The sequence below is a fragment of the Mytilus californianus genome, unplaced genomic scaffold (assembly GCF_021869535.1).
Source record: "Mytilus californianus isolate M0D057914Y unplaced genomic scaffold, xbMytCali1.0.p SCAF_1, whole genome shotgun sequence".
NCBI classification, from domain to species: Eukaryota; Metazoa; Mollusca; class Bivalvia; order Mytilida; family Mytilidae; genus Mytilus; species Mytilus californianus.
In genome coordinates, this window is record NW_026262581.1 from 140467490 (window position 1) to 140493845 (window position 26356).

A 26356-nucleotide genomic window follows, 5' to 3' on the forward strand; every position below is an offset into this window, starting at 1 on the left:
GGCATTGTGTTGTCTAGTCTGCGCGAACGTCAGGTTCGAAGGTCGTGAATGGATGTGATGTTTTGCCACAAAAAACATATAAATTGGATCCTGTTATTCGGGCATGGACACATATTCTTCTAAGAATAATAATAAGAATGTTTTAGACGTGAAGGCCTTTATGAAGACGATATATCTTAACCTTTTCACTTGCAAGGAATAACAGGACTAGTTTCTTTCAGTGAGAAGGAACTGATCACTTCAGTTTATCAATGGGAATCTTCTTGCTAACTGATAAGACTTTATTACAATGTTGTGTTGAGTATTTTTTCGGTTGTTTTTTGTTTTTGTTTGTCAATATCTTCTTTGTTTCTAATGTTTAATCCTTTGACATATGATTTGTATGACTGCCTTGCGTACTTAATTGGTAACCTTGTATATTTGTTCATTTTCTTTAATAACCAAAATTTCTATGTAACCGCTGTTGGACTATTATGCATTATTGTTTAGGGCCCAGCTGAAGTTGCGTTGAAGACCAGTTGGTGGCCTTTGACTGTTTTTTGCTTTTTGGTCGGGTTGTTGTCTCTTTGACACAATCCCCGTTTCCATTCTTTATTCTATCTTCGTACCGGAGGCTATTAATTAAAAGCTCAGTAGTCAAAATGTCTGTGCTGATACGAAATGACAATAATGTAGCCACTTTCTGTCAATCTACTGTTCATAAAGTGTTAATTCGTAACTGTAAGGTTTTTTTTACACCCAGACATAGATCGCCTTGTTATATTTCATAAGAGAAATTATTAGTTTCACATGTAGAGCAGGATCTTTTCCGGAGCACATGAGATCACCCACGGTGTTTGGTGAAGTTTGTTTTGCTCAGTCTTGAGTTGTCTGTTTTGTGTTTTGAATACTGCTGTTTGTTTTCTGGTCTTTTTTCTTTTTTTTCAACTGTATTGTCAGTTTATTTTCGACTCTTTTTGCCAGTTTTGGCATAACCTTTGAAGTTTTTTTTTTTTGCAATGCACATCTTATACATTATAATCCTTAGAATAGAGAATGGAAACGAGGAATGTTTTAAAGTGATAAGTCGACCAAGGAGCAGAAACAGCCCAAGGCCTTAAAGGCGTCTTACGCAGCGAGAAAATCATGCACCCGGAGGCTAGCCTCAGTTGACCCCTAAACAATAATGCATGCAAGTTCAGCGAAATGAAAGCCACACTTAACTCCGAAACATACAAATGCATCAAAATTAAAAAAAAAAAACCACAAGACTAACAAAAGCTAGAAGCTATTGGGTAAGGCACAACATGCGGCGGGGTTTAACATGTTTTGTGAGATCTCAACCTTCCATTATACATCATCTACCCAATGTGGAATAATCATACACACAGCAATACGCTGGTAAAACTCAGTTTAGGAGTTCGAATCCGATGTAAGAATAGGTAACAGAAGAAATTTTGCGAAATGACAATGATCAACATAAAATATTCGAAAAGTTTAAGTATTAAGATATAAGAAGATGTGGTATGACTGATAATGATACAAATTTCCAACAGAGAACAAATGACGTAGATGTAATCACCTTACGGCCTTCAACAATGAGTAAACCCTAACAGCATATTAAGTTATACTCGTATGCTTTTCACAGCTTGAAGGTATAAAACAATGAAACATCTCCTGCCGTATAAAAGGAAACAGGTATGCTGTAGAAGCATTAACTAAGACCCTTACATCATAAGCTTCTCCAAGACATAAAATTTATACCGAGTGTTTCACTGCGTGAACCTGAACTATTATTTTGTCAGGTAAATGAATTTAAAAATGTTTGATTCGTAGCTCTTGTGATTACAGTAAACACAATTACCAAAATTATGTATTACACTAATTGTATCTTCAAGATATTTTTTTAATTGAGTCTAATTGTTTAAGAAGAGTTTGAATGTCTGGACGAATATTTGGATCGTTTTGCAAACAGCCTGTTATAAGCTTTTTCATAGCTTTCTGTACTTTCTGTTGTGTATCTGTGTTAGATAGACTACTTAATATTCCTGTTGAATTAATCCAACCATCTTTCCACACTTCACAGAAGACCATACCTAGGCTGTATATATCCGATTTTGGTGTGTGCATTGAATAGTCATTAATTATTTCCGGAGGATGATACTTTTTTGTTCCTCTCTCTGATCCTATGGTTACAATTTTGTCCTCTTCTTTAGAATGACCGACGTCGCATATTTTGATAACACCATCTTTGACCTTAAAAAAAGTAGACAGATTAATAGTAAACCTTGACCTACTGAACTTTTATATCCATCATCATCGCTTTCTATGTTGTGTTTTGTTTGTCTTTTCGTCGTTTTTATCGTTTTTTGTCATGGCATTGTCAATTTGTCGTCGATTTATGAGTTCGAATAACCATTTGGTATCTTCCGCCTCTATTTTACAATATCTAACAATAATTACATTTCATGTATGTTTCACGAGAATCAGGTAGTTTGATTGGCTAACAACAATCGTGCGTTGTTCAAAAATTAACCTTCATATCAAAATGAAATATGTTACATTCGTGATGACACGTGCTTCCACAAAAAAGTGCTCAGGTAAATAAAAGAAAAATTGACAAAACTTTTTTTTTCATGGTTTTATTACATGCTTCTTTTTGTAAGTTTATTGGGGTGTAAAAGTGTTGATCGTGCACACATTAAAATTTGTTTAGAATGAAGCGCTTCCGTGCTTCATACAACATGTGCTTCGGTCAACACTTTTACACACCAATAAAATCACAAAAAGAAGCATTCATTTCTTAAATGAGAGAAAATTGACACCAGGATAAAAAATTCGTGTATTTGATCATATAAAAATAAGCAATTATCTGGATTCTTACAGGCGAAAATACGATTTGCAACGATAAACTAGCACGCTTAGATTTTTCTTCCCTAGGCATTGATGGCCTATTTGAAATAACTTTTCGCGATTTGTGGTTTCAAATCCCCTTCAACTTCAAATTAGATTTGGCTTTTCAACCGTTTAGATTTAAGCGTCACTGGTGAGTCTTATGTAACGCGCATCTGGGGTACCAAATTATAATCCTGGTGTTCAAGATGAGTTTATTCTTATTTTTATGGTCTAATTAAATATCATTATGTCCGGGGTTAGTAGCAGAGCAAGGCATTTTTTTGGCAAATTTAATATTATCTTAGAATCGAAACGATTAAAAAAGAGGCGGAAGATACCAAAGGGATATACAAAATCATAAGTAGATGACAAATTGACAAAGCCATGCAAAAAATAAAAAACGACCAAAAGACCAACAACAGTATACAAACACAACATAGAAAACTAAATACTGAACAACAAGAACCCCACCAAAAACTAGGGTGATCTAAGAATGCTTCAGAAGGGTAAGCAGATCCTGCTCTCCATGTAGCACCCGTCGTGATGTTCATGTAAGTACCAACTCGTTGATATTTCTAATTAAAGGACCTGGAAGAACATGAATTTCAAAAAGGTTACTCCAGATATCGGTATTATTTAAATTCATATAGTCTGCCACAAAGACAACTTCACTATGGAATAACCGTTTCACAGATGATATCGGATATGTTCCTTATGTCGTAACTACAATACCCTTCCCTTTTCACGAATGTGACCTACCGAATTAGACTATTTACCGGATTTGTAATAACATAAGCAACACGACGGGTGCCACATGTGGAGCAGGATCTGCTTACCTTTCCGGAACACCTAAGATCACCCCCAATTTTTGGTGGGGTTCGTGTTGCTTAGTCTTTAGTTTTCTATGTTGTGTCATCTGTACTATTATTTGTCTGTCTTTTTATTTTTGGCCATGGCGTTGTCAGTTTGTTTTCGATCTATGAGTTTAACTGTCCCTCTGGTATCTTTCGTCCCTTTTTACTAAGCAGATGAATAATAGGCAAACTCATACAATTGACAATTACATGAGTTGGTGTCTACACGAATTCGTAGGTATATATTTAAGTCAAGTAGATAAAAAAAGCTTAAATTTATTTAATATGTGCAATGAATAAAACCCCTCATGCAGATTAGAAATATTCGGATTTGTGTTTTGGCAGTGGGTTTCGGTTACTCAGTTTTTAGTTTAATATGTAAAAAGTAAAATAACAAAAAACCGAACTCCAAGGAAAATTCAAAACGGAAAATCCCTTTCCAAATGGCAAAATCAAAAGCTCAAACACATCAAACGAAGGGAAAACAACTGTCATATTTCTGACTTGGTACAAGCATTTCCTTATCAGAAAATGCTGGATTAAACCTGGTTTTATAGCTAGATAAACCTCTCACTTGTATGATAGTCGCATAAAATTTCATTTTAATTTACAACAATGTGTGAAGAAAACAAACAGACGAGCTTGCTGTTCGGTGTGAGCCATGGCTCCGTGTTGAAGGCCGTACTTTGACCTATAATGGATATAAGAAGATGTGGTATGAGTGCCAATGAGACAACCCTCAATCCAAGTCAAAATTTATAGAAGTAAATCATTATAGGTCAAAGTACGGTCTTCAACACGGAGCCTTGGCTCACATCGAACAGCAAGCTATAAAGGGCCCCAAAAATTACTAGTGTAAAACCATTCAAACGGAAAAACCAACGGTCTAATCTATATAAATGGTTTACTTTTACAAATTGTGACTTGGATGGAGAGTTGTGTCATTGGCACTCATACCACATCTTCTTATATCTATAATAGGTAGAAATGTCATAGATAGGGGAACGAGTAATGTTTTGCTATTGTTGTTTTTCCTTTCGTCGTCGTTTGTATTTTTTACTCAATTGAAAGATGGAATGCATCGTCTCATTAAACATTACAAAAGTTGTAATCGTAAATACAAATTTCTTTTTTTAGGTCAGAAAATATCTTTTAAGAACCGCCTTGATTCCAAAATCAAATACACCGTCGATGATATCATTAACATGCTGGACATTTTCATCGGTTTTTCAATAGGTACTTATCGGTATCCCTACTGGCTGTCTTGTTTTTATATTCATATGAAGCAGCGTTTACACGAAACTACAGATGAAAAAAGAAATCATCTAGCAAAGTTCTTTAATTTCAATTTCAGATATCCTAATCATATTCTGTTATTCAATGACCCACAGTGACTGCTTGCATCTTATATATCGCATTGAATATGAGATAAGGATAGTACCGAAATCCTTTTTGTTTTTTGTAATGGGTTAAATATCATAAGTTCGGTAATTAGTTCATAGTTTTATCTGCAAAGGCAAGACAAGTAATTATATAAGAATAAGGAGTTTGGGTATGGTTGTCGATGAGACAACTATTCACAAAAATTTAAATGAAGTAGATGTAAGAAATTATAGGCAACCGTGCGGCCCTCAACCATGAGAAAAATCCATACCGTATATTCTGCTGTAAAAGGCCCCGACATGAAAAATATGAAACAATTCAATTGGGAAAATTAACGGCCTAATTCATAAAAAAAAACAATTTACGAAAAACAAATATGACAGACAATGAACCAACAACAAATAGTTGTTTCTTCATTCCACATTCTATAATGAATTGTTTGATAAACTTATAAATACATAATTATGATTAAAATCTAAGCAGTCTGAATTGGCAGGTTTCTTTTTATAAATATTTGTTTTTATTATTTGTTCGTTCGAAAGATACCAAAGGGATATTCAATCTCATAAGTCGTAACAAACTGACAGTGCCATGACAAAACACGAAAAAACAACAAACAGCAGTGCACAAAACACAAAACACAACATAAAAGTAAAGGAGATTCTGTACCACATGTTGCACCCGTCGTGTTTCTCATGTAAGTACAAAAACCTGGTGATCAATTCCTATTCAGTACGTCACATAAGAGGAAAAGAGGACGGGATTGTGGTTACGACAATTGGAACATATCCGTTGTCATCTGTGAAACAGATAATCCATAACGGTCAACCAAATCATAAGTTTTACGGTGATCAACACGAACTGGTTGTCTATACGATATGTGTCTGCGTTTCAGCTCACTAGCGACATGTTTTCGCAGTCATATATCTTTAGATACCACAATAGTCTTCTTATCTGTTATTATACCGATTGTGTCCTATTTCAAATTGTGATATTTGACAGAGTGTGAATCGCATGGCAGGTGATGAACGAATGCAGGAGACGCTCACCCTGTCTACGCATCCGGTCTCGCTCATTTTGGAGTTCATGGGATTCCCTCATTTTTTGTCGGCTACGTCGATTTGTCTTCTTAATCTGTTTAATGAGATTTTGAACATCGGTGCACTACTGTTGAGGTATATTTTGTTTGCCATGGTGTGTTTTAATTGGACTTATGATTGTCGATTTTGGCGGGAAAGGTCAAAGCTTGACTATAAACTTTTCCCAAATAGTAAATGTCTTTATACTTGCCAATTTGAAAAACAAATTTCAAAGAAATGATATTTGTTTGATTGGTAATTGACAAAATAATTCGGGTTATAAGTATTACTTGTGAGTAATCTTACCAGAAAGTTTTGAGGCTTAATATCTCTGTGAACAATTCCATGCTTATGTAGAAAGTTTACACCTTTAGCCGTCTCTATACAAATGTCAACCATTTTCCTGGAACATAATCCCTTCTCTATGTATATGTCAGCCAGATTACCATCACATTTCTCCATAAATAGGTACAATGTAATACAATCACTTTCTTCCTCTATGCATGAACCTATGTACTGCGCAAAATGTTGATAGTATATGTCTGCTGTTAGCACGCTAAGTTTCCTGTACATTGAAAAAATAAATAGGTTCTACAGAATGTGCATTTGAAGTTACTACCTTTTAATTGGAATTTGATGCGACTGTCATACAAGTGAGAGGTTTAGCTAGCTATAAAACCAGGTTCAATCCACCATTTTCTACGTAAGAAAAGGCCTGTACCAAGTCAGGAATATGACAGTTGTTATCCATTCGTTTGATGTGTTTGTTTTTTTGTTTTTTTTTTATTTTGCCATTTGATTGGGGACTTTCCTTTTTGAATTTTCCTCGGAGTTCAGTATTTTTGTGATTTTACTGTTTTATATTCCTTCTTTATCTTAATTGTAGGGAAAAGTAGTTTAAAAAAGTTAAGGTAGCATAGATCCAAACGATATGAAAATGAAAAATGCAAAACTATTCGGTTTTTACTTATGATTCTCATTAAGTGCAGTAGCAACTAAAATTCTGTCGTTCTCACCAGTGATTAAAACAATTTAGAAAATTAAAAACTATTTGGAACAGACGATTTGCATATATCACATATATTGGCACAAGCTTTGTTTCTTGTATACATTGAAAACGAATGACATTAAAATTTGCTGCAATCGTTAGCCATATAAACTAAGATCTTTATCAGCTCCCTGATTCTTAAACGCATAAGAAAACAATTTGTATGATAGCTTTATCTAAAGCAATATTTAATGTAAAACTAAAACAGCTGTGACGTGTGTGATTGTTGCGTGTTAACTATGTCCTGATAGATATAGATAAAGGCAACAGTAGTATACAGCTGTTCAAAAGTCATCGATTGAGAGAAAACAAATCCGGGTTACAAACTAAAACCTAGGGAAACACATCAATTATAAGAGGAATATAAAGGAACAACAGAAACAATGAAATGCAACAAAAACAAACGCCAACATACATAGAAACTAACTATTTGATAACAACTGCCATATTCCTGACTTGGTACAGGACATTTTAAGAAAAAAAGGTGAGTTGAACCTGGTATTATGGATAGCCAAACCTCCCGTTTATATGGCAATGTTAAAAAATATCGCTAAAATGACAACACTACGTGACATAAATACAGCACAAACAAACGCAAAAACACTCAGCACAGGGAAACGCACAAATGAATAATACAATAGTCGTTACAGAGTGTAAACTACAGAATAACAACGAACATCTTCCATTAACGACAGGACATCACAGTGACGTATTTTTGTAACGAATATATAATCTTGAAATTCATACAATTATTTTCACAATACTAGTCCAAACAATTATCATGACTAAGACGGTATTGAAAGGCTATTTTAAATAAATGCTGTGACGACGTCATAATTATTTGGACAAACACAATAATTTATCCATGGAAATGGAAATTAACTCTACTATACTGACAAATAAGACATATGTGAAATGTACCGAGAATACATAATTCAAACCACAAACGATAAGACATAACACAATATCCAACCGAAACCATAACAGAAACATCATAAATAAATACATGAATGTTGGAAGTATAAATACCGAGACACGTCGTATAGCAATGCAAATTCACACTCGGCAAAACAGTCATATTCAGGAATAGGTCACGTTCGGTACTTAGCAGACAGACGACATAGATGTTAAACCACAATCTAAGACGTGGTAAAAAATGTCATTAGTTAGTTTAGACACAGACACATCGTATAGATCAACCAATTCGTGATGGTGTCCATAAAATTTACGGAGTGTCAATTTTAATCTTTCCTCCTCATAACTCTGTTGGAGCAGTTTCTGCGTAAGGAGCACACTCCTGTATATGAAGTCCGTATAGTATGAACATGCACGAGCATAACGTTTCAATTGAGATATGTAAATACCATACGACGGAGCAGAGGGTATGTTACTGCTGAGAAATGGGAAATTGATAATTGGGAATTTGAAATCATCCCGTTTGTCATAGATTTTAGTATGTATTCGCCCATCTGTGTCAATATTGAGGAAATGATCAAGGTATGAAGCAGTCCTTCTAGTATCAGTAGTAGCCTTAATTTCAAGTTCACTGTGATATATGAGATGCAAGTACTGACTGAAATATGGGTTATTCAGTGATAGGACATCATCAATATATCTGAAAGTAAAATTAAAGAATTTTGCAAGGTGCTTTTTCTTTTTGTCTTTCAGAAGGTTCTGAATGAATTCTGCTTCATACGAGTACAAAAACAAGTCGGCCAGAAGGAGTGCACAATTAGTACCCATTGGAATACCTTCTGTCTGTTGAAATATCGATCTTCCAATTCTAGAAAGGAATAACTATGCCAATAGTACTTGTTGTTAATATCATTATTGGGTATATCAAAGGGTACCTTAAGTGGTCCAGAGAAGGGCGGAGGTTACATCACTACCCTATAGGATAAATTATACACTTTGTTAATGCTACCAGCTATATCAATAGATATATAACCCCAAATGGCTGTGAAAAAGTATACATCCAACATATACATTGAACTGCGATTCTAGAATGGATATTGTTGCATTATATAGATCTACAGGAGTGCAAATTGCATTATAATTTAATGAATGTTTATTTGTTAGATATGTTACTGAGGCCAGTAATACAAAGTAAGTTGGGCTTGAACTGTCTAATGTTTCAATAGACGTTTACTGTATTTAATGTTCAAAAGGGATTGCAAAAACATAATTCAGATATTTGTTTTACGGTAGTGTGATTTTATAAACTCTCTCAAGATAAGTATATAAACTATGTCAGTGGAACTTCTAATCATTAATTTGAATGAGGTTCCAAGGGAATTTTACTGCATTTTTTGGGTCCACACATTTAACTGGGTTTTTCACTCAAGCGTGGGAATAGGGAGACTTTTGCATGGGCATCCTTCCATATTATTACTTGTTTATATTAAATTTCAAAATTAATCTCCTAAGATCTGACTTTCTAAAAAAATAAAATAACGAAAATACCGAACTCCAAGGAAATTTCAAAACAGAAAGTCCCCTATTAAATGGCAAAATCAAAAGCTCAAACACATCAAACGATTGGAAAACAACTATCATATTCTTGACTTGGTACAGGAATTTCCTTATGTAGAAAATGGTGGATTAAACCTGGTTTAATAGCTAGCTAAACCTTGTCCTTGTATGTCAGTCGCATAAAAATCCATTATTGACAACAATGTGTGAACAAAACAAACAGACATAATTGTCAAAAATGTCAAAAATAGGATAATACCAGTCAACATTATGTTATAATCTTAATCTCTAAAAACAAACAAATATGTCAACAAAGAAAAACAAAATGGCATATACAAATGTAGACAAAGCACATAAGCAAAAATGATAGACAAAAATACAAAATTTTACCATAGCACAATAACACGTATAAGTACCGAGCCATGCCAAAGGGATATTACCTAAAATGGACTAAATAATAAAGGTAATAATTTACAAAGACAAATAAAAGAACACTATAACACGTAATTAAGATGATAAACAGCGTCAGTACCTAGAATCTATACGTCAAGACCATCATGTATTATTTGTGAAGTTGATACGGAATATTTATCAATAAGGTCTTGGTATCTTCCGATGAACTTTTTTAGAAAAAGGACTCGTCGTTCTTTGAAATAACCGTGGTTAAAATATACGTTCTTTGTTTGTCGTCTTTGAATTGTTTCCTTTAGTCTGTCTTACCTTAATTACTTTCTTAAGGATGATCGCTAATCTTGTTTTGACGTTGTCAGTTATTCGGAATCCTCTAGTTTTATCCATGTGGTGCCAACAAAAATTTTTCCCGCTAACCCAGACTTTTCTTTTCGCAATTTTATTACATATAGTTTTAAAGGTTATTTGTGAAAATCTTATAAGATCCTTGTTATTTTGTAACAGTATTTGAAAGAAAAATGGTGCCAATGTTAAATATATGAAAAGTATAGAGAGAATCATTTCCCGCCAAATTTCAATTGAATATATCTCAAAAACAAGGACACGGACCTTTCATTTTTTTCTGCTTTTTAAGTTCCTTTATTTATATACTAGCAATTTATTACAGTCTTTTAAGAAGCTTGTTATTTTGAAAGAAAGGAGCGAACATCCTTAAGCATTAATCTCCTTTTAAATATGAAAATAGTTCATTTTTTTCCAATTGAAATCATGATAAATTACCTCAGCAATATTAATTCTCTACAGTACGTTACTTGAGTAGACAAGCTTTCGGAGTATTCTGCTCTGCTTTTTTCATCTCCTTTTAATTTATGTGGTATCCTGGTTTCTATTTTCTTCCTGGCTAGCTCTCCAAGACCGTTACATTGAACTGTGTGAACAAAATGTCTTGATCTGTCTAGTTCCTCAATAACCAGCACATCCTCCGGTGGTATTTCATGGACAGCTACATCTCTGAGGAAAACATTTAAAAGTCCATCGACCACTCTTTGTAAGCGATCAATTATTTGCTCATTGCAAGGTTGTAATTGCAATTCACCGATATTGTTTAGAAGCGCTATCTGACGTTCAATATGCATAATGAAATTGTTTCTTATTTCTTCAACATGGTTACTAAGTTGGCTAACCTCCATCTTAATTCTGTGATTCGGATTTTTCATGCGTGCTTCATTTATTTCATCTTTGAGTAATGCTCCTACCAATACAACTTTGGCCAATGGAACAACAACCACTAGTCCAAAGAGAAGAAAATTAAATTGGTTCACGGACTTGCCGCTGGATTTATAAAATAGATTTAAAAGCCAAGATTCATTAACAATGTTGGTTTGCAGATTCTGAAACCAAGTATCAATATCTTCTTTGAAGTTTTGTAAATTTAAACTAAAGTCTCTCTTGGCCTCATACAGATCACGTGTAAACGAACTATTCTCTTTCAAAATCATTGACTTGCAATACCTTTGCAATCTTTCTTTTAAGTAAGCCTCATAATCTCTCTTTATCTGATCAGTTTTGTTGTCTAAGATTGCAGCCCCATTAACGTGTAATTCTGATTTAACCTTTTTTAGAAACTCCACATCTTTTAGAGCTTTGTGTTTTACTTCCCTCATTGTTTCTTTAGTTTTGCACCACTGGTGTCGACATTTGATGAGTCCTAATGCAACTTCACAAAGGTTTGTCAACCACCTGAAGGGGAAGCCCTAAATATTAGTAAAATTTATAGATATGTAAGCATATATCTGTAAATGATAGGTAGAAAAAAATTTAATAAATAAAATATTAGATTTTACATTAAAATGCGAGCGACTACAGTACATCACAAGTAAGTACTAACAAGTTTATTTACTGATACGTTTCCTACACGTTGGCTGAGAATCTTACAAAATTAAAAACGATTCATCTATAGAGAAAATGCCAGACAATACTTATTTGCAGACTTTAATTAATATGCAAAAATTTGTTTTTAGAAAAAGGCTACTTGGGAACAACTGTAATCACCTTGCTTTTTTGATTTGTTGTTAACTTTAACCTTGAGTTTTCTTCTGTAGATTGTAACTATCTAACTTTATTTATTATGAACTGTCTATGTCCTTTTATTTCCTTTTTACGTGCAGCTTCTTAGATTATACAACTTACGCATGTCTATGATCACAACAATAGCATTGACGATTGATTCAGTACAAAAAAGCACATGTGATAGGTTTCAAAATCTGATAAATATTACATACATCAAGTGTATCCCTTAAAGTTTGTGATTGGGTCAATTATATATTGAAATACATTTTTCGCTTAGTACATGTATGTTATTATTTGTTATTATCCATGTCCAGATAATTGTAGTTTAAAAGTATGACAAATATTGAACTTCAAGGCAAATTCAGAAAGGTGAAGTCTACAAAAACTGACAAAATCAAACGCTACCAATCAACGGAACAAGTGAAAAACCACTGCAATATTTCTGACTAAGTACAGACATTTTCCGAAGAATATGGTGGGTTAAACCTGGTTTCATAGCTAGCTTAACCTCTCACTAGTATAATCAGTGTTTATAGTTCTGTTATATTGACAAAATTCGGTGGCCAACCTAAACAGACATGAAAGGTTAATGTGACAATAATTTGGATCTAGAAGCCAAAACTGTGTCAACATACATCACATACATACAACACAACTGACTAAATAATTCAAACAAACATATTGCTTAATCTAACAAAGACGCCAACAAAAAAGTTATAGTAAATAGTAATAGCTCACCATAGATGCAAAGACTAAAGTTTTTTACGCCAGACGCGCGTTACGTCTACAAAGGACTCGGTGATGTAAGAAAGACAATGACGTCACCAACAAAAAAAAGTTTTTGTCGTTGATAGTACATACCATATATAGTATACACATTCTCGATAAAGTAAAAATTAAGTAAATAGAAATACAAGGGTAACAAAAATAGTAACAACACTGTAAAACACTCTGTGTCCGAAACGCACCTCAGGACCCACCTGCACCAGGAATGCCCAAAGTTAAAAAAGTAAAAAACCAGATGGCGGGATTAATAAATACCCAGTCACGACCAAAAGAAACATGGTAACACAAACACGAATAACGGGGAAACTAAAGATAAATAAAAAGATACACAACTTCAGCACAGAGAATCTATAACTTAAGACCATCTTGTAGTATTTATGAAGTAGACACTGAATAGTTATTTATTATGTCTTAGTACTTTCCGATGAACTTTTTGAGAAAAAGGAAGAGACGTTCTTTGACAAAACCCTTCCTCGTAAACTTTTGCTCAGACACCGAACACGTTTTACAAAGTCTGAATAGCAGCTGCAAGCTCTTGAATATTAGAATATATATGGTATGTATATACTGTCAAAGATTAAGCACGGAAAAACAAATAAATAAATTTTACTTACAACCAATACTCCTCCAATCGCCTCCGTTTGGCTGTTATTACCAATTGGTAAACAGCATTGATCATTTCAGTTTCGTTTTGCTGCAACGAAAATAAAAAATGCGATTTAATGGTTCTTTTTCCGAATAAATATGTGTAGTAATTATACTAACGATATCAATTGCCAGATGCACATTTCGACAACTTATGTATATTCAGTGATGCTCGAGGCCAAAATATTGAAAATCCTAACCCTAATACAAATTTTGAAGAGCTAGTCAAAGCAAATAGCAAAATCGAGACGTTGAATAAAAGATTTGCATGAGGAGATATATTCCATAATCTAAAATGATTTCAAAGCAATAACTGTATTTTCATGACAATACAGAAGAACTGTATACTGGGCTGACGAAACCCTCATGGACTAACAATTCACCAGCAGATGTTTTATTAACGATACAAATATAACTGCACTAGATGCACATTTCAAGAATTGATATGCAGCTACTTTTTGTTTTTGAATTATGTATAAGGTTAACATTATTTTTTGACTTACACATGCACATTCAATACTTCAAAGTTTACTATTAACTGGAATAACTTATTTAGTGATTAATTTCTTTTGGAATCTCTTCAGGTGGTAAAGAAGTAGTAATTGACTACATTAGGTCATAACTTTAATTTGAATAAAAGATTATTGATTTATTTTCACACTGCGAAAAACGTCCTACCTATTTCAAATTCATTTCATTCCAATTGGGTATCTTGGAGTAAAAGAGTTAAGTGGAATGTGCTCGTTTTTGCACAGCTAATCGGACATTAGTTTGCAATTATTATCACACAATGCTAATTAAGGGCCCCTCATCTAAATTAACAACAAGGTTTGTTCCTAGCCCTAAACCATGCATATTTATTTTGAAAAGCGTTATCATCATTATAGCTAAAAGTATATTTATTAAAAGTACAATTATCTACAATACTAATAAGACAAATGTTTCTATAGAAAACGAAAAAAGTAAAGGCGACTAGTCATATCAAGGTTGCTTAAATAGCCTTGCCCTGGTTGTCAAACTATCTATGTAGTTACTAACTTAACAATTAGATATTGCAGTAAATATCGACTTTTGGACAAAATAAACTAACTTCAAATATTCTGCTGTATAATTTCTTTCAAATACCTGTTCTACACAAGAAAACTGAATGACTTGACTCTCTTGAATAGTAGGCCATTCCTTTTGTAATTTGCTTAAAATTGACACTTTTAATTCCATCTTTTTATGTGGTTTCGTTGACACGAGGTCCCATTTGTTACATATAAACAAACATTTGTCTGAATCAAGTTTAGAATTAGGAAACTGAACGACAGCGTGAGACATGAACTTCTGTATCTGAAAGGAAGTAATTGTCATATTTAGTTAGGTATCTGAAAGAAAGAAATGATCATGTTGAATTAGACGTCTCTATCTAGTAACGGACATCGATATCGAATGAGAAAAATACATATTTTTTTTCTGAAATATACTCTCTTTGGTTTGATTAATTAGAGGCAACATTAAATTATCGATGTTCAAATCCCATAAATTCATGAGAAGATACAAATCAAGATAAACATAACCTGAGAGAATCGCATGACTTCCAAAAGGAACGAGACCGGGTGCGTCCACAGGTTTATCTTTAAATGTCAGCTTTTATTACAGATATTAAAGGGTAATATGCAGACAACACTAGTTTACCGTCTATATCTCTAGTTCGGACATTAGTATAAAGGGGTCAACTTGGCATTTTTATGACATTAAGGACAGAAAAGTGACCAAATATAACTTTTTGCATACAGTAATAACGTGAATTGTAAAAGATAATTACTTCTTTCATACAATTGTGGTGTGAGTTGTCAATGAGAATCAGAAATCCATCCACCATTTTCTCTTCAATTTCCTCCAGGATAAATTTAAGACTAGGACTACTACCGTCCTCATCTGTCGAATCATCCAGTCCAGGGTAGTCCACAAAGACAACAGATGGGTTTTTATGTCTCTGTTCAATAAAAAAAAAACAGTTAAGAAAGTGAACAAAACATAATGTGTCGTCGTTGGGGCTTATTGCGTTGATTGAGTTCTGTTTTAAATTCGCACTACCTCAGATTTGCTTTCCTTGTTTTTGGTACCCGTTAGTAAACCTCTTTTGGTTTTTTGTAATATATTTTCTACCTTTGCTTTTGTTTCATTTACGTAATAACGTCTAATTCATAAATATAATTTTGTGCATATACAAAAATAATATTTTCATTACATATTTTCAATAGTTTTCAGGTGTTTGATAACATAATTTCACAACTGATATTTCATTCACCAAATGTTTTTGCTGGGTTTGTTGTTGTTGTCAAGTATATAAACATATACGTACCATCGGATGACCTAATTCGTTTTCTACAATAGAATCTTGCTAAAACGAAAAAAATACAAAAATATTTACAAATAAATGAAATGCTTATCCTTATAATATAAAAATAAGAATATGTGGTAAGGCTTTTAAGATTAAAAAATTTCAAATTTAGTAAAACTCGATTGTGAAATATCAGTTGACATGCAGTCAGCTATGTAAATGTATGATTGCAACTTTTGTGGTTTGTCATTGTTTGTTCCATATATTTTCTCAGACGAGTCGGGTATTGGTATTCGTTTTGAAAGTTGTAATTATCCAATATTTTTTTTGCATTTTCGTACCTTTTTCATGTATTTTCAGTGGGCAGGATACATACTTTTGAAATAATCTTCTGTGTGAAGACTGAGAGTTAGGTGGGAGCTAAAATGTATAATTAAACATTCCAGGACATAAAAAGACCTAGAAAAAACAGCCAAAGTTGTCATGTTCAACCCTGGCTGTGGGAACCGCTTGACCAAGTTTAAGTATACATTACATATTGTTGGGAACATTTGCAATCAAAACAATGATTGGAAACAATTGATAAGTAGAACTTATCTGTTTTATTGTTTGCTCAATATTTCTCAATTGAAATTGTGGTAATTATCTGAAGTTACTAATATTACATAAATGGCTTTACAAACTGATGTACATTTCTTTAAGGACCTATGTTTAACAACAATATTAAATATCTAAATCAAATAAGGTAATACTCATGGGACTCCTTTCTGCACGGACGATTTCAGCGGTCAGTATCTAAAGAAAATCTAAGTCGCATTTATGAATGTCTGATTGTAGATATGTTTAATATGTTGTATTGAATGAGATTTTGTATCGAACGCACAACCCAATATTGTGTTTGTGTTTTCATCAATATTTTCAGAGGAATGAAACGAAGGAGAAAATCATTATTAATATAAGGTATATTATCAGTAATCAAGACCAGGCTTCATAGTTACAGTGCACGGCAATATAAGTATTCGTCATTTACAATAATTTGTATATATTTCTAAAATAAGAATAAAAACATTTTTAAAAAATATTTATTTTCAGGCATTTATTTTTCTAGTTTTAACAAACCAGGTGTTTAATAAAAGTCAAAATTGTGGGAACATTTTTTGTTTATTTGGTGATAAGTTTGTTTGTTTTCTGCTAAGGCGAACATCTTAAATACTTTTTTGCAATTTAATTTGATTGAAAAACATAGCAAATTTCCGAACAAAAAAAAACCGCTTTGGATCAAAATTATCTCCATCTTAACAAATAAATCTGTGACTATTCTGTTCAATTTGTACCGAGTTGATTATAATCCGACTAGAAATGACCACACAATATATTTTTAAGCATAGTTTTTATAGTGACGAATACTAATGACCATGCACTGTACTTTGAAACTAACTACGTTGTTTTTATGTCTGTTTGGGTTTCTTACCCAATTTGTCAATATAACGGATCTTTAAACAAATGTCATAGAAGTGAGGTGTTTAGCTAGCTATAAAACCAGGTCTAACCTACCATTTTCTTTGGAAAATTCTTGTACCAAGTCAGGAATATGACAGTTGTTTTTCACTCGTTCCGTTGATTGATAACGTTTGATTTGTCAGTTTTTATGCACTTCCCCTTTTTGAATTGACCTTGAAGTTTGGTATTTTTGTTATACTTTTATATTTAAAATTCCAAAGATCAATAAGAGTACATACAACATAACTCCGTCTTCTCGAGCAAAAGAATAAAAACATTGTACTTCTTTTGTACAAGCATTTCTCATTTTCAACTTAAAACAGATTGAAAGAAAAGATGCTACTTTATTTCATAAAAAAAGAGTTACCAACACAGACACATACATCTTGTTTTAAAACACTTCAAACGCATTACATTTAGAAGTGCTGTATTCATATTAAAGGAAGGTACATCCAAACAAAAAGTTTTCTTTAACTCACAACAAATTGGTTTACGTTTGGAAGACGCGGTTTTCAACAGCTGCTCTGCTTTTCTATAGAAATTAACTGAGCTTCTCTTTTTGTCGACTATTATAGTTTAACTCAACTGGTAAAATCTACATCAGGTACGCTTGTTTGATAGGAGAGGAGTTTGTTTCTCCCTTTTGTATTTGTCCTCGCTAATTCTATGTCTCGTCTGTGTGATCTTTCAAGCAAATATATAAACTTTTTTTGACGTAACCTTATCCAACTTCTAGACCAAATATCTTACATTTGTTCTCTTAAAATTGAGCAGACTTAGACAGGTGTAAAAGATCTGATACCACTTCGTTTTACAAAATCATTTTTATGATCATGAAACCAAACGAAATTTAGTAAAGCCTGTTACGCAATAAATCTAGTTTCTTATTAGATTAAACAAAATTTTCATCATCTATCATGTATGTTATTTCTACATATTACGTATGTGTATATGTACTTATGAAACTAATTAATATGAGTACGTTGTCAAGAATACTTACATTCTCTTCACTTTCATTGTGTGTTTTCAACAACTCGGTGTCCTTGAAAAAACATATTTGTATTTTGATTTAAAACATTTGTTTCTAAGAAGAAAATTTAAGCAACAGTAGATCAACGGGGTGTTCCCGGTGGATCATTCGGTCCTATTGCATTAGTTACTAATTGGTAAATGCCTCTGGTCTAACATAAAGACATGACCGATCTACAATATATCGATAAATGAAATTTATCTAGACCTAATACTTGACCGAATATTAATGTTTTTGAAATAAAATAGCACATATACAACATGTACAACGCAAACAACTAAGGCAAAGCTGTACGAACCCTTAAATAACTTGTGCTCCTGAATAGTGCTCGGCTCTTGCTCAACTAGTTGTACCGGTCGTGTTGCACTTGGCAATGTTATGTCCTTTTCTTTGATGATATGTCGCTTTTCGGGATAAAGGAAAAAAGGATGAAACTGTAACTACGATAAGCAAAACATGTTCGTAGTTATCTGTGACTCATTACGGATATCATGATTATGATGGCATCCGTTAAATTTTCGAATTTATACATTCAACTTTTGCAATTAAAACCATTGATTGAATATTTTCATTTGTAAACAGCGACCTCGTGGAATAATGGTAGGAATGCAAGCCCTTGAATACCGTATCAACTTGGAGATATTATTAGTTACACAGTGTGCTAATGACTTAATATGATATATACGGGGTCAGTCAATGTCATATGGGGCGAGAGAGAGAGCAATTGTCGAGCCCATATGGAATTTACTGACCTCATATATATTGTATTAGGTCAAAGGCACACTGTAACAAAATTTCGACGTAGTTGTAAAATCAATGATGAATATTTTTCAATTGTTGTTATAGTAATCAATATGAGTGAAAGTGTGCGTCTCAAAAAAACATGTTTTGTCCTAAAGCTTAAAAAATTAATATTGTTTGAGGACAATACCGATTTTTTAAAAAGTAATGTAACTCTACCACTAATTACTACTAACCATGTAATTAAAACAAAACACGCCTACTGACCTAATTTTAAATATACACGGTTTCCACATGTTCGATTTAAACCAATGAAATTCTTAGAAGTTTATAGGAGGTAAGATAAGACTCTGCAGGTAATGATGAATGTTGCTTCCAACATATACACCAAGATTTTACTTATTCAGTGAAAGTGCATCATCGTATATCAGAAAATGAAGCAACATATTAATATGAGTTCCGTCTCCATGTTTTTGAAGCTACTGTATGAAGTTTGCCTAATTAGAATAAAGAAACAAGTTTGCAAACAGAAGCACAGTGGGTTCCTAGTTGAAAAACTCGTCCGCCAAACATAACAAATATATTGGAAATAAAAGAAAATCCAGCATCTTGATTATGTCAGTTTCACTAAACTTTGCGTCGAATCAGAAAGTTTATTTTACAAAGTATGATTTTTTTCCATTCCTACCACCGTGGTTCCTAACATGGCAAGATTGAAATTCTTTTAGACTTACATTTTTAAAATGTAGATGATAAAGAAAAGTAAATTATCTACCCATAACTAACTGACCTTATGGTGAGATATAGCAATCATTTGAAAAATTCCCCTTTTTGGAAAATAGAAAAAAATCAGTTTTAATCATCCTTCACCTTGTTTACTTAAAATAACAGGCGGGAGATATCAAGGAGACTTTCAAAATTCTAAGTAGAAAAAATCTGATAAAGCCATGACAAAGAGAGAAAAACGATGAAGTCCGTAAAACCGTACATATATAACTAAAGACAGAGGAGCAACAAGAACCACACTAAAACCCTAGGGTGAACTAAGGTTCTCCGGAAGGGTAACCTCTAACTTAACGCTTGATACTGATTTCAATGAGCAAGATATGTGTTCCTGGACCATCCTTCATCAGATACACTAAAAACCACAGTATTTCATTTCTATACTAGGATTTTTCAGTATACGGATATGGATAGTAAACTCCATAGTGATACCATCGTAAAATACGTTAATAAAGTAATACAAATAGACAAGAAAAACTAAAAAAAAAAAACATTGATTAAAACTTTTTTAATCTGCTAACCGAGTCCCTGTGCTAAAAACTGGTTACAACATATTTATAATATAAATACTAGTATGGAATGTAACGCCAATTTGGTTTAGACGATCATTATTCTTGAAGGACTGATATAATTTGTCCTTTAAACTATTACCTTGAATATATCTAGCGGCCAGAAAATCTGGACACATTTGACATCCACTTTCTCATTTGTCAAATCACAAAAAATATACCCATTTTCGATTATCTCTCCTAACCAATGCCAATTTTTGTCATCAGGATTGCTCTCCAATAACTTTTCCAGTTTTGTATCATCGCAAAACATAACTTGCACATATTTGAAGTCACTGTTATATACTTCACATACTACCTTTGTACAAATTCCCTGGTCTATTGGGAGGTAGTTATCACCCATCAAATAATTCACCAAGCTGGTTTTACCCGCCGCAACTTCCCCTGAATAATATTAGAAAAAGAACCCAATAAAAGTAATAATTTTATGCGCGTTTGTATTTATATGCAGGTTATATGGTAATTGGTTTCAAAGTTTTGGAACTATGTAAAATATTCTAACTTAAAGTTAGAATCCAGACAAAGATTAAGATGTTCATAAATACTAGGTCGGGTTGTTGTCTCTTTGATACATTTCCCGTTTCCATTCTCAATTTAAGAAAACAAAAACCACATAAACTGTTCGGTATTTTATGTTAATTGATGTATCATATATTTAATGCTTAAATGGATTCATCACATAAGAAACCTGCAATTAAAACTCTTTAAGCAAACATTTCCGAAGATTAACATGGTTTACATACAAATGATATAAAGGGTTAAATTAATGCGACAGTCGTCAAGGGAATAAAAGAAAAATGAGGAAATCGCATGTAGTGAAAATGTTTTTTCGTTGTGGTATATGATTTATCTATAACTCTGATCCTGATTTTTCTAGTTGTTACGTTGTGAAACATAACTTACATTTAACCCTGATCCTGAGAGAATCCCACACTTTAACTATTTGTTTCGTTGTGATACATGACTTACCTATGATTCCGATCCTGAGAAAATCCCATACTTTAACTAGTTGTTTTCGTTTCTCGTGAACTTGTAAGTGTATTGAATTTTCTTGTCGTCCTAGAGCATACTGTTGTATTATTGCCAGTGTTAATCTATCTATGCAATCATCCCCAAGTATGTCTTCTACACGTTTGTAGAAAGTAGAACATGTTTGAAAAGTCTTATCAAACTTTTTTAATTCTTTTTTCAACTTATCCTGAAAAATGTATTATGTGACTTCACTTTTCATTTTTTTGAATTTTGTTTTTCTTTATTGGCATTACACATAAAATATACCTAGCAGGACCATTTCGAGATTTTTATTAGGTGATTTTTTTAAGATTGCTGGATTGACCACATCACTAAGGTTTTTAATTGACGTGTTTTATGGTATATAGTAGCACATATAGGTGATATGAAAGTTTCAAATATATTTAGGAGAGACTATAAAAAAATTGGCCATCAATGTCAGATTGCTCAACGGAGATAAACAATCAGGACAATTTACACCGTGTGCTTAAGGTAAAGGTAGACAAATCTATCGCTTACTAATGTTTAGATGAAAATGAAAGAATTGTTACAAAAATACGTGGACATGATGATCAACACTGCATAATACGGTCATGTTCACATTATAAATAAGCGAAATACTTGGTAAAAAATAAGTCATAAAAATAGACAATATTTTAAAAAAGATAGACACAATGAATCAACATGAACACTATATTTATTACGACAATTGTACCATGGATTATGATAGTGTAAAGATAATTAAGTTTCACGTGTGTCCCGTTCAAACGGATAAATATCTCTTGGAGCTTGAAACAGTTATCATACCCTACGATAAATAATATTTGTGTGATGTTTTTTAATGTGAAAGGGAGGCGAAAGAACTCACAAGTCAAAAATAAACTGACAGCGCCATGGCAAAAATTAAAAAGATCAAAAGACAAACCAATATATAGAATATAAACAAATAATCTATGTAAACCTTACAAGAGGTGAGTCCTGAGCTTCTGCCATTTCTGGTCAAACATACCCGTCTAACATAAATAACACACACGTTATCATAACATTTATGCTCTGATAATAAATAGGACACTTTTTATATCTTATGATTAGTATTTTGTACTGATAGTAAATGTACCAATATTACATGTACTTACATGTTGTAACAATGTCAATCTGAATATGAATATATTGATAGTCGTAATAAAAATTAAAAGAATGATGCAGTGATCAACTATTATCGAATATTTAGAATGAACATATCAAATATGTTTTTGTTATAAAATTTATAAAATTAATTTTCCATTCTCCATTTGTTGACCATGGAAACAAGCAAAATTGGCCACAAACGTTCCACTTGCTACTTCAGATGAGATATTCAAGTCCACGTGAATAACTACGTCACGAGTAGGTGCTTAAAGGCCACTTGCTACTTCAGATGAGATATTCAAGTCCACGTGAATAACTACGTCACAAGTAGGTGCTTAAAGGCCACTTGCTACTTCAGATGGGATATTCAAGTCCACGTGAATAACTACGTCACGAGTAGGTGCTTAAAGGCCACTTGCTACTTCAGATGAGATATTCAAGTCAACGTGAATAACTACGTCACGAGTAGGTGCTTAAAAGCCACTTGCTACTTCAGATGAGATATTCAAGTCCACGTGAATAACTACGTCACGAGTAGGTGCTTAAAGGCCACTTGCTACTTCAGATGAGATATTCAAGTCCACGTGAATAACTACGTCACGAGTAGGTGCTTAAAGGCCACTTGCTACTTCAGATGAGATATTCGGGTCCACATGAATAACTACGTCACGAGTAAGTGCTTTTAAACGCACATAAAAAGAAAGAAAATTGCATTGGAAAAATAACAAGGGATTGAGGCAAATGACCTTCTGGAATACAAAGTTAAAAATTAAAGAGCCAATAGGATACATTTATACACATTTCCCATCCTGATTTGATAAACAAAAATGTGTTTTTTATTGCTCTTAACTCCTAAAACATTAACGGAATGATATCAATTTAAAAAGGGTTGTTTCTCCATCACCATTTTGACCGTTATAATACCAATGTCGGCAATTTTTGCAATAGGCTTTAATTACAAAAAAAAAAACCTCTGACATATGACTGTTCCCACTCCCCTTATATTTACAGCCCCTCTGGCCATGTTACTACTGGGGATCTAAACATTATTCAACATGAACATCTCCGAAAGGTAATATCTCATGGTCCTAATTAAGTTCAGAGAACCCCAACACATCAATTGGAACCATAAATTCGAAATGATTATGGATTCCATTGAGGACGTACTACGTCAAAGCATGGGCTAAACGATAAGTTGAACTGGACACTTTGTCAAAATGGGTCAAAACAACCAGGTCTCTGATAAAACGTCGAATTTATAAGTTGAAAAAAACTGTGTGAATGATCGACCAAAGTCCGTTTTCAGAGACAAAGAAGTTGTGATATGTCTATCATCTCTTCGTAATAAATATGTTTTTGTTCCTGCGGATAACAAATATTGCCTTTGTATGTAAATCGTACTACTAAGAATGTCTTGTAAAAGAATTAGGAATAAAAGAGTACTCAGGTAATCCCACATACAAAGAAATATCGTTTGACAAGGATGAGATTTTTGCGAATCATAAGTCCTTCATGGCTTCAATGAACATTACATTGCACAGCAAATCTGAGGACTTACCTGGTTTGTATTGGATACCTAAGCTTCACAAAATTCCGTCCAAACAACGGTACATTGACGGCTCATATGCATGTTCTACAAAGGAATTGTTCATTAGATTGACAAAAATTCTGTCCGCAGTGAAAGAGGGTTTTCCGAAATACTGTGAAACTGTTCACTCGCGTAGTGTTATTAACCATATATGGATTCTAAAAAACTCTAAGGAACTTCTGGACAATTTAAAATCTCGATCTTTCTCTGAAATTAATTCTATCAAAACCTTCGATTTTTCAACCCTGTGTGCCACTATTCCCCGTGTGAAACTGTAAATTCGTCTAAAAGAAATAATCCACAAAAATGGTAGCATATGCTATAATTTTATACTTTGGGATACCTCATGGCATATTTTGTTAATAGTGAACAAAAAGGTAAAACATGCTACACAGAGGAACAAATGATCAGTATGCTGGAGTTTCTTATTGACAACATATTTGTTGAATTTGGAGGTAGACTTTTTCAACAAATTGTCGGCATTCTTATGGGAACGAACTGTGCGCCTCTCCTTGTCGACTTCTTCCTATTTTCCTACGAGTCGGAGTTCCTTCAGATACTTGTCAAAACAAGAAGATCAAAGAAGCCAGATCATTTAATTTCACATTCAGATATATTGATGATGTTCTTTCCATTAACAATCCAAAATTTTCTGATTGGGTTCCATTAATATATCTCCCAGAACTAGAAATAATAAAAATAACAACAGACACTGCTTCCTCCGCCTCATTTTTAGACTTATACCTCGAATTTGACATGTGCGGTCATGACAAACGAGACGATTTTAATTTTGAAATTATCAATTTCCCCCACCTAAGCAGCAATATACCAACTTCATTTGCATATGGGATATACATTTCCTTACTCATTCGGTATTCAAGAGCTTGCAGCTGCTACCCAGACTTTATAAAACGACACCAGTGTCTGAGCAGAAAGTTGATGAGCCACGGTTAAGATCATCGGAAGATCTTAAGACCTTGTTGATAAATTTTCCGTATCAACTTCACAAATAATACATGATGGTCTTGAAGTATAGATACGTGTTATAGTGTTCTTTTATTTGTCTTTATAAATTATTAACCTTTACTGTTTAGTCCATTTTTTGTAATATCCTTTTTGCATGGCTCGGTACTTATGCATCCCGCCAATATGTTGTGCTGTTGTCACTCTTTGTATTCTTGTCTTTCATTTTTGCTTATGTGCTTTGTCATATGCCATTTTGTTTTTCTTTGATAATATATATGTGTGGTTTTTATAGTGATTAAGATTATAACAAAATTTTGACTGCTGTACCCCTATTTTTGACATTTTTACCTAGTATGTCTGTTTGTTTTGTTCACACATTGTTGTCAATATAATGGAATTCTATGAGACTGTCATACAAGTGAGTGGTTTGGCTAGCTATAAAACCAGGTTTAATCCACCATTTTCTACACAAGGAAATGCCTGTACCAAGTCAGGATTATGACAGTTGTTTTCCATTCGTTTGATGTGTTTGAGCTTTTGATTTTGCCATTTGATAAGGGACTTTCAATTTGAATTTTCCTTGGAGTTCGGTATTTTTGTTATTTTACTTTTTACAGTTACCAAAAATATCACCATCTAAAAACTATAAACGGGATCATTTTGCTTTTCTACGTTTAATTAAAACATCTTTTGTTGTCATAAAAATTGAATATAATATAAATTGACACCTTAGAAGAAACTGCTGTTCAAAAATGAAAACAGCACTTTATGAATTTCATATGTCCAAAGTGCTTTTCTTGATCAAAAGAGACAACCGTTTGAAAAATTCAATTTTAAACTTGTTGATTCATCAACTACGAACGTTATAACCATGTTGTTCAATTGCAAAGATAAGAAGCGTTAAGCCCTGTTGTCACTATTAAAGTTAACTTTGTCAAATAGGCCATTTTTGTTAATGTAAAATGACAATTTGGTTCAACAAATAAGGCGTTTGCAGTTGTCCTTGTATTGTAAATATTCTATGTATTTACTTACTTAACAGATGATCTGTTGATAAACAACACTGAAATAGATTTGTATGTTATGTGG

The 26356-nt window shown here is 33.1% G+C and overlaps 1 protein-coding gene across 6 annotated transcripts; it reads right to left on the bottom strand.

Moving 5' to 3' along the window:
* Nucleotides 1-1459: 1459 nt before the first annotated feature.
* Nucleotides 1460-26356, bottom strand: LOC127737359 (uncharacterized). 6 transcript variants are annotated; one of them, XM_052247979.1, is made up of 11 exons: nucleotides 26303-26346; nucleotides 21544-21772; nucleotides 20657-20958; nucleotides 18452-18493; nucleotides 15973-16011; nucleotides 15433-15603; nucleotides 14748-14957; nucleotides 13592-13671; nucleotides 10902-11861; nucleotides 6497-6755; nucleotides 1460-2235 (listed from the first exon to the last, which is right to left on the bottom strand). In XM_052247979.1, the coding sequence occupies exons 3-11, from the start codon at nucleotides 20915-20917 to the stop codon at nucleotides 1873-1875; spliced, it is 2385 nt and encodes a 794-aa protein (XP_052103939.1). In that variant the 5' UTR covers nucleotides 20918-20958; nucleotides 21544-21772; nucleotides 26303-26346; the 3' UTR covers nucleotides 1460-1872. The 6 variants fall into 6 exon arrangements, with proteins under 6 accessions (XP_052103939.1, XP_052103940.1, XP_052103943.1 ...); XM_052247998.1 differs by lacking the exons at nucleotides 1460-2235; nucleotides 6497-6755 and having other exon boundaries at nucleotides 11745-11875; nucleotides 26303-26356; XM_052247980.1 differs by lacking the exons at nucleotides 18452-18493; nucleotides 20657-20958; nucleotides 21544-21772; nucleotides 26303-26346 and adding an exon at nucleotides 17506-17678.